The following is a 16,003-nucleotide window of genomic DNA, read 5'->3' on the forward strand; positions in this document are numbered from 1 at the left end:
GAGTCTATTCTCGGCCCGGCCCATAGCGTTGACATCATTCCGATATATATATATATATATATATATATATATATATATATATATATATATATATATATATGCGAATTTTCGATTAAAAAATCTCTATTTTTTAATTTCGTATCGAGTGCTGGTACTTTAAATTTTTTTAAAACAATATTCTCGTGGAAGAATTATTTTTACTCATTCTTTCTTCGAACTAGTTCGCGACAAAAGAGGAGGCACAAAGGTGACAACGAGTTTCACAATGGCTAACTAAGTATGTGAAGATAGTGATAGCTCTTATGCCACTTTCTTTCTTGTGCGAGAGTTATGAGCAAAGATGAGCACGATAAGAGTAACGTGAGGTGGTGTAGGATAGAGACGATGATGGTAATATATCCAATGAGGGCTAGGGGTAAAATAATTATTTTAAAAAGAGTACTTTTCAAGAATTTTTTAAAAGCATAAACTTTTTTTCCAAAATATATATGGATAAATTCTAAAAAAAACTTTTAACTTTAAGAATTTTTCTAGTATGTCACAATTTAAAAAAATTCTTATAGAATATTATTTTTATATTATAAATAATTATTTTATCTCTGGCTTTATTAGACCCATCGTCGTCACCACCTACATTTTGCATCGCTCTTATTGTACTCGCTTGTAACCCTTGCACGAGAAAAAAGGGGGTACAAGGGCTATAAGTGTCTTTTGAATCTTGCCAACCCGCATCGGACCCATCCCTGTGTGTGCGGATGCAACGATGGGTTTGACGAGATCTACTAGTAACCGTGAAGGTGACAATCCTTACACTCCCCCCCCCCCCCCACCTTCTTCGTACAAGGGTTACAGGCAAACATGACGAAAGTCTTGAGTAAGGTGGAGGGTAGTAGTGGGCTCTCACACGATGATTGTAAGTCATGATAATGGCTTTTATGCCTTTTCTTTCTTTACAAGATAATTAAGAGTAAGACATGCTAAGGTGAAATGTGTACTCAATGAAGAGGGTGGTAGCCAGGGCTGCAAGTAGTGATGCAAGATGGAGGTGACACTAGGTCTCGTGAAAATAGGGATAAAATAATATTTTCATGTATTAGACATAGAAATTATCAAAGACAAAGATTTTTTTTTAAAAATTCCCTATATAAATGTTCATTTTTCTAAAACAATACCCAATCAGTATCCTCATTTTGCTTTTTCCAAATAGTACCTTTAATTTTAAAAAAAATCCAAATTCATCCTCAAAATTTTTTCATCTATTACAATATTTTTATTATGATGGTCAAAATAGTATGACAAAAACATTATAAAGCCTACTTAAATATACTATAAATAAGTCAAATGAAAACACTATAAATGTCATTACAAAACACTATAAACAAACCAAATGAAAATAATGTAACAGTCTAAAGCTGATAAAATAATAAATAAAAATTATAATTTTTTTGAGATGTATTTTTTATTTTAAAATTTAAAATATTATTTAGAAAAAAAATAAAACAGAAGGTATTGATTAAAAAAATACTCAAAATATAAATATTTTCTAGAAAATGGATCATATATATATATATAATATTAAAGAATTTAACTGGTAAAATATTTGACTGTTTATAATAAGATTCTGAAATCCCATCTTGAAATGGCAAAAATATCCATAAAAAAAAGTAGCTAATCATCTTTATTTCATATAAGTCGAAGTCGGACATGGACTCCAACAGGATACTGATGTATTATAAAGGGTCAGCTTGTGGTGCTCCAAGACCTACACGAGGAATATTGGCCGGCCCGTTTTCGAACCCTAATCGATATAATAGAGGCTTGAACCCGCAAACGGAGCGGGGAGAATGGCGAGCAGCGAAATGGCGTCTTCATCGAATCCAGAGCCCGAACGGGACGCGGAAGAGACGAACCTGAACCCCAACCCTGTCGCTCCTCCGGTCGCCCCCGTCGTCTGCCTCATGAGGTTCGCCAGCGACTCGGCCGCTGGAGGCTTCATGGGCTCCATCTTCGGTTATGGTGAGCTTTACCCCCTCCTTTGCTCTTCTTGTTTGACCCTCCTGCTCATCGACGGGTTTTCCTGCGCTAATGTCTCTATTATTGGGTTGATGTACTAGTTTCCTCTTCGATTCTTGAACAACGTTCACTAGTCGCAAGTGGAGATACGAAACGCCACCACCAGTGGTTGGGAGGCTTACCTTTGTCTGGGGTTTCAAATCCCTGATGCCGTGATTCGAAATTTCGACCGAAGGGAGGCCTTCTGGATGTCCAACCACCTAGTTGACTGGGTGGTGGCAGTTTCGGTCTTGCCTTCGATCTCCATTATCACTAGTAGCTGATCATGTTTTTATGTGTTTTATAATGGTATCTCTAAGTTGCCAGGAATCACAAGAAGTGCAGTTGAACAATTATCTATCAAGGATATGCTCCTCTTTGTAAAGGTTGAAACTTAACCTTCACTACCTGATGGTTAACATAGGAAGCAATAAATGGTTATGTTGGTGATCCTTTTGATGCATTTACTTTCAGCTTTTAGGTCAATCATTTAGTTAGTAAAGATATAGAGGCCAATTCTTTAGTTGGTTGGCGTAGGAGCTTCTTAAGAGCTTACCAACTTGTGGCCTCTGAAGTATTGAGAAACGAAGTTGGTGCCTTCTTTTTTTCACTTGTATGGATATTATTTGAGAAGCCTGTTAAGCTTTTGAAGGGGTCTATGTGTTTTATTTATACTTGAGTATCTTCCCTTTGGTGTCATGAATTATGCACCTTTTATTATTATAATATCAGCTTCACTATGCTGGAAATGTAATTCATGGTTTTTCTGAGAAGGGGTTATTAGAAGTGGTAGTAGCTTTTCATAATCTTTTTAATTTTCATGGAATATCTACTTTGGATTTTTTTCATGTTATCATGAGTGATTGATTTTAATGGATGTTTTTTCAGGAAAAGGTCTGGTAAATAAAAGAGGTTTTAGAGGCTCCTTTGGTGATGCTGGTTCTTCTGCCAAGGTTGTTCATTGCATTGTTAATTTGTTCTCATAATGTTATTCTCTGATTTCTTATCTGCAGCTTTATTGTTTACCAGTTATGAAATTTTGTGATGGCAGCGTGTGATTTGTTACTTTCTTTTGTTCTTTGCATTTTCTTTTCATAATTATATTCTTTGATTTCATATGCATTTTTCTAGTTTGCCCATGGAATTTACTCTTCTTGGCAGTAGCATATTATATCTGACTTGTCATTTTATCACTGTTTTCTTTATTAGACATTTGCAATTTTGTCTGGCGTTCACAGTCTGGTTAGCTGCTTCTTAAAGAGACTGCGAGGGAAAGATGATGGTATGATATCTTTGCCATCTGACACGTTCTCTTTTATGGATTTGTTGTTTGAGGAGCTTAATTGGTAGACTTGCAATTGTGCTTTGCAGTTATTAATGCAGGCGTAGCTGGTTGTTGCACAGGTGTTGCTTTAAGCTTTCCAGGTACTTAATTCTAGAAAACCTTGTTTCTATAGAGCATCCTTTTCTGGTGGATTACCATTTGTTATGCAGCTAAGTATGTTAACAACTTCCTAGTCCTGGACTATTTTGTTTCAGCATATAATATATCCTTTAATTTGCTTATATGAACAGCAGATTTCTTTCTGAATGGTTGGTTGATTACTGTTGATGTGGTGAAGTTGACTAGTCCAAAATCTCAAGAAATTGTGAATCTGAAAATATCTTATTTTTGCTAATTCAAGAAGACTGAGTGCTTTAATTCTGTGAAAGAAAATATATTTTATATCATATTTAAGACATTTATGTTAAAAATTTATAAAGAGGAACAGTTGGAAGTTTGATAAGTCATGGATAAGGTTGCAGATTCAGTAATAGGATTTAGTTAGTTGCTTGGGAGTTTGTATGATTATAAACTAGCAATTAAACCATGATATGTACAGGATATTTAAATTAACAAGTGAATTGTGAGGATGCTAAATGGATTGATGATAGACAGAAGAGTTTTGGCCATTGTACACCAATGCAAAATATTCTTTAGAGCCTAAGACGACAACTATTTCTGTTAATGTTCTTAAGAAAATATTGTGTCTTCAAATTTCTTTGACACCGAGCATATTTCATCCATATAAATGCATAATCTTGACAGTACCCTCAAGTAGCCAACAGCATTGAACCACCAAGTTAAGGAAACAGCAATTTGAAACCCAAAGTGGACACTTAATTTTAGCCATAAAACTTGGGAGAACTTGACAAAGATGTTAACAGATTCTTATTTGATAATGAATATTATGCAAATAAGAGTTTCACCATAGTAGGTAAGTAGGTCTCATATATTTTGAGTTGTAAGTTGTTAGTATTCTAAATTCGAAAATTTAAACAAATGAAAATGTCGTATCATTGACATCATCCACAACTTCAGTATAGCATATCCAAGATTTAAACCATAAAAGTGAAATAAGTATCAGTTTTTACTCTTTACCGTAAGGCCCTGTCTTTGCGATAAACTTGTATTAATATAAAATGCAACCAATAGAGTTAGACTCTTGGCCTGAAGCTAACATAAGACAAAGAGGATAAAGAAGGCATTGATGTAAGTCCAGAACCGAACATGGGAAGATGTACTAGTAAATGATTACCAAGGAAAAAGATAGTCTTTAAGAAGGAAAAATCATATAAGAAAGGACAATTCATGTAATTAATTAGAATACTACTTTTGTAGAATATTTGGCTTAAGTTTGTGGTCGATATATGCTGTTTTCATTCTCAGAATGAAAAACCATTACAACTGAAAGAGAGAAATGGTCGATGTTTGGGAGAGTATGAATGGAGAAAAGACGGTTGGTAGTTGGTGGTTCATACTTTTATTTTCTTTGGTATCTCCTGGAAGGTTGGAACAAATTCTTAATTAGCAAGGTTCACCATATCTCAATGGGAACAAGATTGATCCTGGGGATTAGGATTGAGGTCTGTTCAAATTGGATAAATTGCAACATCAGTCAAGTTTATTTGAAAAGATTCTAATCAGTTGGGATTAACTGGTTTGGTTAGAACCAGTAAGGATCCAGGCCAAATGTTGTTGCATCATCCTATATCTAATCTTTTGAACTCAGTGACATAGTTGAACTATGTATATCGGTGTTGACGTCTCCACTATCTTGGTGGTTAAGAGTAGAGACTCACTGTGTTCATTGCTACCATGAAATGGACCCCAGAGCTCTCAGCCAATTCTGAGATGATGGGCCAAACCAATCACCTTTCAAAGCTTGATATTGGAATTAAAAAAATATAGTCACAAAGCCATCATTGATATTGGAATTAAAAAAAATATAGTAACAAAGCCATCACATTACATGCTCAATACCATAGATGCAGTTAGGACCAACTACTTGAAACTACAGCTGCACTTCTATTGGCCTTCTCTCCCATCTTTGGTGAGTGATATATTGGATGTGGTGGGCCTTTTCTTCAGAAGCCTCTGATGTCATCCTTGTATGCTATTCTATGCATGCTATAGGAGTTCTCTCTGCTGCTTAGTATGCTAGGAAACGGGAACAACTGCTGTAGTTATGTTAATAAAAAAAAAGGGCAATCATTATTTTTGTCGAAGGATAGGGTTGATCGTTGGAACTCCAAAAGCATAATGGTACTTCACGAACTAACACATGTCAATGCTTTTCTTTTCCTGCAAATAATTTACATGGCCATACTGTTGTTAATTTTGTTCTTAAAAGTTAATAAAACATGGCTAGTAAAAGTAAGTCGTGCTTATCATGTGTTTTTATTGGTTATAAGGTTGCTAAGTTTTGTTTCTCTTATATATTTGAGTTATTAAGGTTTCTATTTTTGTTTCTCTTAAATATCGAGTTATGGTGCAAAGCTTTGATATTCCAAGTCACATTTGTATATGTTCTTGAAAGGTTAAAACATTTGTGTCACAACGCAGCCTGATGAGAAACTTTACTCTAACTTGATGAGCTTAAAATTACGTGGCCCAAAATGCTCAATCGAATCTAGTAATACAGATTCAACTAACCATGTATGTAATCATAATCATCCTTCCATTTTCAAGGTGAGGCCAAATTGAAGCGCAACAATTTGTGTGCATATCTCTCTCCAAATCTTTCTACATATTTATCCCTCCAAGGCTATAAATCTTTGTCTGGATAACACGCATGGTTTGCTAGAAACATGTGCAACATCCAAGTTTTACAACCATAGTTTTACATGCATGACCAAACTATATTTCCGGTATTTTGGTTGCACATATATTTGTTTTTGTTTGCCAATAATTTTTTCTGTGTTTTATGTATTTTATCAACTTGGCCTTTCTATCTTCCAGGTGCACCCCATGCGTTGCTTCAGAGCTGCCTCACCTTTGGTGCATTCTCATTTGTCATGGAAGGACTCAACAAGCAGCAGCCTGCAGCGGCAAAATCTTTCTCTTCTGGCCAAGAGGTCGCCAAGAGCCCAAAGAATGTGCTTCCTCCCTTCACTCTCCCTCTTCCTCCCACTCTCATGGAGGGCTTCTCTTCCTTCTGTAAATCCTTATCGAAGCCCAGGAGTCCAATTCCCCGGTAACTGCTGCAAATTACCCTCTTCCTCCCTTTTGTTCTTCAGGTCACAGAGAATTGCTGTAACCATTTGCTCTGTCACTGTCATGGTTGCATTTATTTTTCTCATTCATCTCCTAACGCGGACATCCCATGATCGACTGAACTGAGCACAATGTTATGAGTTGTTTGAATCCAGGTTTTCCTTTTCCCTTCGAGTGATGCAGCAAAGTCAAACATAAATCCTCCTTATTTATTCCTTTTGTGCTAAAATATAAATAACAAAAACTAATATTAATGCAGGTTCATACTTAAGGTTTATCGCAACACTGCATACCGCTTAAAGTGTTTATGTATTGTGTGTTGGTTTCGATGTGTTTATATCCATAGCTGATTGGTACATTGGTTTGAACATAAATTATACTCATACTATTATAAATTATTTTTTATTTCCTTATAATCTTTTTTCATTTGCACATTCTTCTCATTATAAACACCGTCACACCATCCAATTAGATGTTGCATTCTTACGTGAATCCATCGGTTTATTATGTTACTAATGATCCTCTTGTGCGGGGTCTCACAGAGAAAATTAAATGACTAGTAATGGAGACGCAAGTCAAAGTTGCCGCATCTGCTCGTACCCTCTCCTTCACGCTTGACCAACGAGAGGCGTCCCCACACGCAAAGTACCTGCTTCGTTTTGCTTTCGGCGTCAAAGAATGGAAAGCAGCGTTTTGTTTCGCTGCCGCGAACTCCGCCTTCCCGAGTAGGCTCGGTGGATTGGGACTTTCACACTCGTAAGATACACTTAAAGTCGCCACAGGCCGTTCCGTCGCGTGACACGCACGCCTTCTACCTCGTCCACATGGCCTCTCGTAAGCTCCTTACTGCGTGGGCCCCGCGCATCGGTCGTCAACACCATTGCATTGTACTAATATATGAAACACAAAACAACCGCAAGAAATAAAAATAAATTCTAACGATATTCAACGGCATTTTAGATATTTAACATTTTAATATTAATGTTCAAATTCAATATTCTAAAATAGTTAACCCGAGGTTAGTGAACGCGTGTTAATGGAAGTGAATTGTTTAAGCTTTGCATGAGACCTGACCGTCATAATAATATCGAAAACACTCAATTGTGCGTGAAACATGCTTTATGTATATGCTTTTGTTGGTGCTCTCACACAGTTTGGTAACGTTGCATCCACCATATGCATCTTAGAATTGATGGCTCGATCTGATATATTAAACCATAATAACAGCGTTATTTTAGTTTAAATCGTTATCTATACCGAATTCACATCATCGCCTCCTTCCTTAACATCCGATATATACAGCCGATACGATACGATACCGCATAGCACGTACCGATACGATTCCTCATCCTGAAAAAGAACACACATAAAAAACACTTCCTGAGACAAAAAACAAAAGCAGCGTGGAGAAGAGGGTGGTGAGCAGAGAGAGACAGAGAGAGGGGAGAGAGCGGTGCACAGTGGGCGAACCAACACGCGATCAACATCTCCTCGCTCGACCCTTTTCTCTCTCCTAGAGACCTTCCTCTGGATCGACCTCCATTGCCGTTTCACCTCTCCGATCTTCCATGTTCTTTCCTGCAATGACCGTTTCTTCGATTTTACTCGGAGCGGTTTGCGCGATCGCGTTCCAATAAGGTGCGGATGCTCGCTTTCCCTTCAGGGTTCCGGCGACCTTGGTGCTTTTCTCGACCATGACATCTAGAAACTAGATCACGCGAGGATTTTTTTTGTTGTTATTCAACACTGTCTTCGATGTAGAATAGGATGCTTATGGTTTCATCCTCAGTGCGGCTGATTCATGTTCGGATTGATTTGGTTTGCTACTAGTTGAACGGTTGGGTTATCATCTTTAGCAGGTAAGATTACTAGCTGGACATTTGGCTTTTTTGCTCACGGTTTTCATGTCTCAACAATTTAATACAATCAATTAATCTTGATGACAGTTTTGATGTGAATAAATCTTAGAAATATAAAATCGATACTAAAACAAGGTTTTAAGAGCATTAAATAGACTCATTATGATCATGCTAATGGTAGGTGCTGCAGTTTGGAAAAAAGCGACAAGTCGCCAACTTGGCTTTGCATATGCTTCGTTTGGGGATTTTGCTCAGCTCTGGTTCACGTTAGAAGAAATTTTTTTCTTGTTTCCTGATTATTATCTGTAAATATGCATTTGCTCTTGATTGCATTCTTTTGCTTTAGCTGGTCTTTTATGTTTTGAGTTGGTGTTAATTGTTTTTTTCTCCTTAAACAATTCTTTTCTATTTTTGATAAGTCTTTGTGATTAGTTTTGATCATTATAAATTGGCAGGATATGATGAAATGGATGGTAACAGACAGATGGAGGTTCATTATATAAATACTGGTTTTCCTTACACTGTCACCGAAAGCTTTATGGATTTGTTTGAAGGCCTCACATATGCTCAGGCTGATACTGCCCTTGCAGAAGTTTTGCATGACCAGGTAACTTAATACCTTCAATAGTGTTTTATTTGTTTCTATCATGCTTCCATAAACTTGCTGATATTGTTCGATAGATCTGTTTGCCCGAGTAATGATCAAGTTCACTAATATCATGTAACAAGCTACGTGCGGTGATTCTTATGATTCAGTGGTTAGCATTTTGTATATATTATGTCTAATTGTACCTAAGAAATCACAGGAAACTTGAACATTTTTTCTTGAAGTCTGTAAAGGCACTGTCGTTGATAATTTGATTTCCAAGTAAGATGCATTCTTTTACCTTATGTGCAGACACATCAATGAGATTTTGGTACTATTAAATGCATACAAATATTACTTTGTTAGTATTTTTGGCTTTGTTTATTATGATCTTTTTTGTGTGGATAATCCAAGAAAAATATGGATTCTACATTCATCTTATGTCATCTTGAGGAAATATAAATATGGTTAACTTTGCAGGGTAACACATACTGGTCAATGATGTACGCAAACCCATATAAATATGAATTTTCTGGCTCTTCCACTAATTCATATTATGATTTTGGACACACCTATGAGATCAATGATCATACACAAAGATTGGATGAAGGAAGGAGAGCATGGGACAACCCTACAGTTTTGAACAACTTAGATTTGCCACAGCAAGCCCAGCATGGCAATGAAGTTCACCATGCAAGTAGAAATCCTGGTGCTGAGGAACGTAAGTAATTTTTCAGTTCATTATATTGCAATGTTCTAATATAATTTTTTTTTAAGAACCAAAAAGATGATCATGAATTTGTTTGTTTTTCATGAGGTGACCTATTCTAAAGCAAATATAAATGTTTTTTTTATTTAGTGTGTATAATAGTTTGTTGAGGTGTGATTTATCAAATTTGGACTTCATTATGGTTATTTCAGCTTTTTAAAAAGCCTCAATAGTAATACTTCACACCTCATATTTATAACTGGACTGGTGATAAATAGAATTACTCTTTCCTGAAAAAGAAAACAGAAGCATGCAGAGGAAATTTTGTTAAAAGGTGCTGGAACAACTTTGTTTAGTTAAAAGAAATGGATAGCAGCATTTAGATGTTGGCAGAGTTATATCAGAATGAACTAATGAAAATACAACAATACCATAGGCCAACTTGAACAAGTTTGTAATTTCCGATTAGTAGAATAGCATGCATTTTTCAGACAAACCAAAAGCCATCGTTAAAATAGAAAATGATTAAAGAATATACCAAAAGAAATCACTAGTAAGGTACATGAACAATCAAAATTTCTTTCGGAATGTGATGAAGGAATCACCGGTCTTAAGAAACAAAAAAAAATCTTTTGGAAATTGGTAGGAGAACTAAGTTTTGGCCATTGTTTTGCTCTTCCGAATCTTTTATTTTTTATCTTTGTTGAGATTACTGTAATTTTTTTTGCAACCTTGGAGTAGCAATAATAGGTAAAAAAAATGTCTTCTTTTAGTATGATTATAATTTTGAGATTTTTCAAAGTGATAAATTTGGGACTAGATAGCAATATCCCAATGAAAAGGGACTTTGAGATTGCTTAAATATAGCACTGTATTTTCCAAATTATAGAGGGACGGTTTAGAATATGTCCTTAGATATAATAAGGGAATGCAGTTACTTTAAAGTTATTCTTCCAATTAATTCTATCACCATGATGTTTAATTTCTTTTTTTATGTGCAGGTACTCGGGTTCACCGAAATTCTAGTGGTTCTCAGGTGCAAGGTTCTTCCATATGCATCTTGATTTTTTGAACTAGCAAGAACTGAATATTAGAGATCACAATCACCTATCCAATTACTGATATTCTTTGGATAATGTCTCTTCACATTTGTGCTTGTGCATGCTGTTCTTCACCCTTGTTATATTATTAGAATTTTATGTTGCTTCCTTTGCAAACATTTTTGCCATAACTTCACCGATAAGATGTTGCACCATTAAGTTGTGCAGAAACTGGGATCTGTGAGACCTGATTCGGATTTTAAAAAGTGGTTTATCACATCAGTTAAGCATGGTTGACTGCCCACAATAACTTTTTAAAATCTTAACAATAAATATTGCAATATCCCAGTCCCATCTTGGACTGTTATGGTATTGGTCCTAACTGAGTTTTGGTCCACTCGGTTCAACTATTGGTCTTTCCAAGTGTGTTCACTGTATACTCTGATTCCAGTGGATTATCATGCCAAGAGACTGGCTTCGAGCACCAGTTGTAGGAGGCATCTCAGGGAATATAGTGGCAAGGGCAATTTCAGAATATGTATCATGAGTTCCAGTAGGGTTTTGGAGGTCTTGGTGATGTTTCCTGGTTTACAGTAGGGTTTCAGCTGATATAGTGGGCTGTGCATGAAAAAAGAATGATGTGACTGCTGATACCAATATGTAGATGCAGCATGTCTCACCATTAATTAAATACTTGTCTGATGCATTGAATTGCTTTCATCTTTTATGCTGCTTCTTCAGTATAAACAATTGTTTACTGCTAGTAGTCCATGTTGCCCTTGTGTTTCCTATCATTCCTATATGCTCTTGCTATTTGTTATTTCGAAGTGGTATCTCAATGGAGTCTGGCCTTTGTGGAAATTAAATTTGATCGTTTAATAACAAAGTGACAAAATTGTTTCGGATCCTTCGATCCTAAACTTAGAGCAAGTATACAGTAGGCTCTAACAATTATTACATGCCTTTAAGATTGCTTATTGGTAAGGCAGCATTTCCAACATAAGTTTTCAAATAAAAACCATGATAAAACTTACTGTGTTTTGTTTGACAATCATAATTATAAAAATGTAGTCATTGCCATTACCTATTGTGTTATTGTTGCTTTTCAATATTCTGTTAATACACTACATCCGAGCTCAGTTTGAAGTTTTCAATAACTTATTATTATGTTTTTTTGGATTCACCTAATGCAAGTTAAAAGATTTATTATTTTCACTTATTAGATTTGCTTGTGCATCTCAGATGGCTAATTCTTTCTTTTAAACTGTGGTAGGTCATATGGCATGATAATATTGACCCTGATAATATGACATACGAGGTTTGTTTTTTATTTTTGTTATTGTACATAGACTTTGGTTAATTCAATAGGAGCATCATTGTATGAACATGATTTCAGGTGCATCATGTCAGACACTATTGTTTAATTTTCCAATGCATCACATTTCTCTGCTTTCTTATTAAATACAGAAAGTCATAAACAATGGTATAATACACCACAAAACGAAAGTGCTTTTGTAGGCTTAGCAGGAACAGTCACTGTTTACTTAATAATGTGCATCTTGTAATATAGGCAGTCTTGCAACTAATTGGATAGCATATAATTACATTAAAAGTTTAAGTTAATCTCAGTATATGATACTAACAAACATCTAAGTTCAGCAACCAGAACAGGTGTAGTTAGTTAGCGATTAGTACAACTTAGTTAGGGTAAATCTTTTTTGCAGATAGTGAGACCATTAAAAGCTAAAAGATGGTTGTATGTAACAAGGCAACCTATTGAGTGTGAAAACACCTTGAGCCATGGTCCACTAGCAACAGAATAGGTTTAAATTTTAATACATAAGTGGATGGAAGATTTTCTTCTCCATGAAATGCGAGATATTGGTCAACGATACAAATTTTCTCATGTAGATAAATTGGTTATTTCCCCACATGTAGGAAATTTCTATGCTGAAGACTATTTCTTACAATATAGTACATAATTGCTGTCTTTCCTGCTACGTGCTGCCATAGCATTCTTGCATCAATGTTGCTGTCATATTTGTTGCTTACCACTATGCATTTCGCTACCAATGCCTGCTCACCATTTCTGACTGACACTAGCACTGCTCACCATGTCTTTGTGTTGCTTGACATAGGAGCTGGGGAAAATACTTAATTAAATGATATTGTACATGTGGAAGTACACAACATTTCGGCAATAGTTCTATATAGGTTTCAGCTTAGTTATAATTACAGACCACATTGGGATGCCATCTTTCTCTGCATGAACCACATAGGTGCTACATAACACTATAAATCAATGGCTATTGACCAGTCTTGTTACTAGCAAATGTAGATATGATGCTGAGTTGTTTAACTGCAAAGATATTTTGCAAGATAATTATTCTCATGTTGTGAGATATTTGGTCCCTTATTTTGGAATTAGTATCTCTTGGTGGATTTCTGGACGTGTGTAACTTGCTTAGTGGGGTACACTTCTTTTCATTTCAAGATAATGATGTTATTTACTAATATAGAAAACCATGTTGTGGAACTCTTGGAGTGACTATAATAACAATAAAAATGTACTGTTGAATAACATACTGATTACTGACCACCTGATAAACTTTCCAGTCATTTTTATTACCCTTGATATTAATTTAAAATTCACTTATTTGTCCTTTGCGACAGGAATTGCTTGAGTTGGGTGAGGCAATTGGAACACACAGCCGTGGTCTTACCCAAGAGCGTATTGCTTCGCTTCCTGTCAAAAAGTACAAGTGTAGCTTATTTTCTAAGAAGAAAACACGACATGAGAGGTAAATCCTGGTCCTTGTGGTTCTCCTAGTATCAAGCATAGACATTTCTGTTTCTCATGGTGTTTATTGTCCATTCATCATCACTAAATTAATTCTTTTCAGCTTTGGTTTTCATTCCAGACAAAAATTATGCAGTTTTAGGATGTAGTTTTGTCATATCTTTTGTGCCCTTTGGATATGTATGTCTGCCAACGTAGATGGTTTTTGACAAGTTGCAATGGTCCCTTAAAGGCCAAAAAAGTACTAGCCCCCATCAATTGCGTAAGAATAGGCTTTGATGATATCCAATGAAATATAGACCTTTTATAAGACTTCTGATATTTCCCTTTTTGGTTGTCCTGTTGAATTGGATTGAAAAGCCAACATGACCTTCTCTACAAGATGAGGAACACCATGTCTGAGGGAGGAAGAGTTCTGATGAGCTGATGACCCTGATGGTTCCACCTGGGAACATGGAAAGGGTGGAGCTTAGAATATGCTCTGGTGGGTCTCCCACAAATTGTTCCTGTCAATTTATTTAAAAGGGAATGGTTACAGCATAGGAAAAGTTAATTTAAGAGTTGAAATGTAAAAGACAGAAGAAGTGTCCTCTTACATTCCTTATGTCCTGTTTTAAAGTGGGGTTCTCATAACCACCTGCCGCTTGTGGGGTTGGGTAGGGAACAAGAGGAACCAATTTTGTCTCATCAGGTTGGTTGCGCGAGTAGTGTCCATTATCCACTGCATGTCAACACACGCGGGGTTAGTAGTAGTTGTTAGGAGGCAACATATTTAGAACAGTAGTTTTTTTATGTTGATGTAGCACTGGCATACGGTTGAGCTATAGTTGGTAAGTGTACCCTAATCTGACTTCTATCATAGATTAGATCCAATTTGCCGTCATCTGGATTATAGTGTGTGGTTTGCTTACTTGTGTTGCTAATTTCAGTCTTTATTTTCCAGAGTTGTATATCTTGCATCCTGTTAGGAAGTCTAGATCATTGAACATCTGGAATAATTTGTTCCTGATAAAAAATCCAATTTTTTGAACACAGTCCTTCATCACCCACATGTTGCTGGTTTCTCATGACAACCTCAGAACTGTTCTTTGAAAGGTTCACTAAATATGACAAGCATGGTTAGACTACAGACGAGCTGAAGCAAACTTTTCATAAACAACCACAATTTACTTGCAGTGTATTTCTTTTTTGTTGAATACCATCACATTTCTATGCTTCCTTGGGTATGTTCTGCATTATTATTCTGCTACATGTATTTGTTTTGCTTAGTTACTTGCAAGTAACAACATATCTTCATCCTTCTCTAATCAAACATCACCACTTGCATGTTTTGGCAACCATCAAAATTCGTTGTCAAATTCTCTAGATCAGCACACACTTTTTCTGAAAATGCTTAGAAAAAAGGGCCTCTGAACATATATGAAGGGCTTGTGACTGCATTTATAAACATATTTAAATATCATATATATTCATACAAATACTTACAGAGATATGCACACATTGGCACACATGCAATGATGAAAGATTGGACTTTTAGCTATGCGGGTTTTGTTTGATGATATCACTCTGGTTCCAGATGTGTCATTTGCCAGATGAAATATAGGAGAGGTGATCGACAAATGATCCTTCCGTGCAAGCACTCATACCATTCTGTCTGTGTGACAAGATGGCTCAACATAAACAAGGTAGCTAAGATGCTCTTCTTGGTTGATGAAGGTTTTGTTGGAAAGTTTATCCACTAATGCTGAATAAATTTTTGTGTTGCAGGCATGTCCAATTTGCTTTGTTGAGGTACCAGCTGAAGAACTGAAGCCATAATGATTTCTATTTAGCAAATTGCATGGACGTGTTTAGCCAAATTACACTGCAAAAGCTGTTTTGTTTTCTCTCTCTTGTTGTAGTCTTCATGTTTGAGGTTTACAGAAACTAGATTGATTCCTGAGTTGTCCTTATCTAAGAGTTGTACATTTCAAATAGGTGAATCGATAGAATCATTTGGCCAGCATTCCCTATTTGTCATATGAAGTGTGAAATGTTCAACTCTGTACCAGGTCGAGTAAGTGCTCGTTACATTTGTGTATGCGCTAAATATGTATCAGGACAAACAGTGAAAGCTGTATAAATTGGCATTTCAAGATTCATGCTAGGAATCATAGTGAGCCACTGTTCCTTCAAGATACCATCTCGCTCTGGCTTGATTGATGCCTTTGAGATTTTGGTCCACGGTTCCTGCCATGTCATTTTTCTTGCTCTTTGGCTTCTATCAAAATTGAAAGGGTGAATTAAAAAAAAAAACTCCAATGAGAATGGTTTTTTTTTTTTTTGGCATAACATCTTATCTTTTAAAAAATTTTACGGAACATCATTGTCGTACGCGGTCTCTCCTCTTTTCTGTCTCATTGGATTTGTCGTCACTTTCA

General features: G+C 36.0%; 2 protein-coding genes across 13 annotated transcripts; both read left to right on the top strand.

Moving 5' to 3' along the window:
• Positions 1–1,733: 1,733 nt before the first annotated feature.
• Positions 1,734–6,763, top strand: LOC135641691 (mitochondrial import inner membrane translocase subunit TIM22-3-like). Its single transcript, XM_065157324.1, has 5 exons — positions 1,734–2,016; positions 2,941–3,005; positions 3,262–3,334; positions 3,424–3,477; positions 6,335–6,763. Exons 1-5 carry the CDS (start codon positions 1,845–1,847, stop codon positions 6,571–6,573), a joined length of 603 nt encoding a protein of 200 aa, XP_065013396.1. The 5' UTR covers positions 1,734–1,844; the 3' UTR covers positions 6,574–6,763.
• Positions 6,764–7,988: 1,225 nt separating this feature from the next.
• Positions 7,989–15,724, top strand: LOC103980167 (E3 ubiquitin-protein ligase BIG BROTHER). 12 transcript variants are annotated; one of them, XM_065157243.1, is made up of 10 exons: positions 7,989–8,268; positions 8,351–8,448; positions 8,630–8,714; positions 8,904–9,055; positions 9,515–9,755; positions 10,745–10,779; positions 12,057–12,101; positions 13,457–13,584; positions 15,160–15,268; positions 15,351–15,724. In XM_065157243.1, the coding sequence occupies exons 3-10, from the start codon at positions 8,678–8,680 to the stop codon at positions 15,399–15,401; spliced, it is 798 nt and encodes a 265-aa protein (XP_065013315.1). In that variant the 5' UTR covers positions 7,989–8,268; positions 8,351–8,448; positions 8,630–8,677; the 3' UTR covers positions 15,402–15,724. The 12 variants fall into 12 exon arrangements, with proteins under 12 accessions (XP_065013315.1, XP_065013306.1, XP_065013330.1 ...); XM_065157234.1 differs by having other exon boundaries at positions 8,356–8,448; XM_065157258.1 differs by having other exon boundaries at positions 7,989–8,227.
• The last annotated feature ends 279 nt before the right edge of the window (positions 15,725–16,003 follow it).

Source organism: Musa acuminata, chromosome BXJ1-4 (assembly GCF_036884655.1).
Source record: "Musa acuminata AAA Group cultivar baxijiao chromosome BXJ1-4, Cavendish_Baxijiao_AAA, whole genome shotgun sequence".
NCBI classification, from domain to species: Eukaryota; Viridiplantae; Streptophyta; class Magnoliopsida; order Zingiberales; family Musaceae; genus Musa; species Musa acuminata.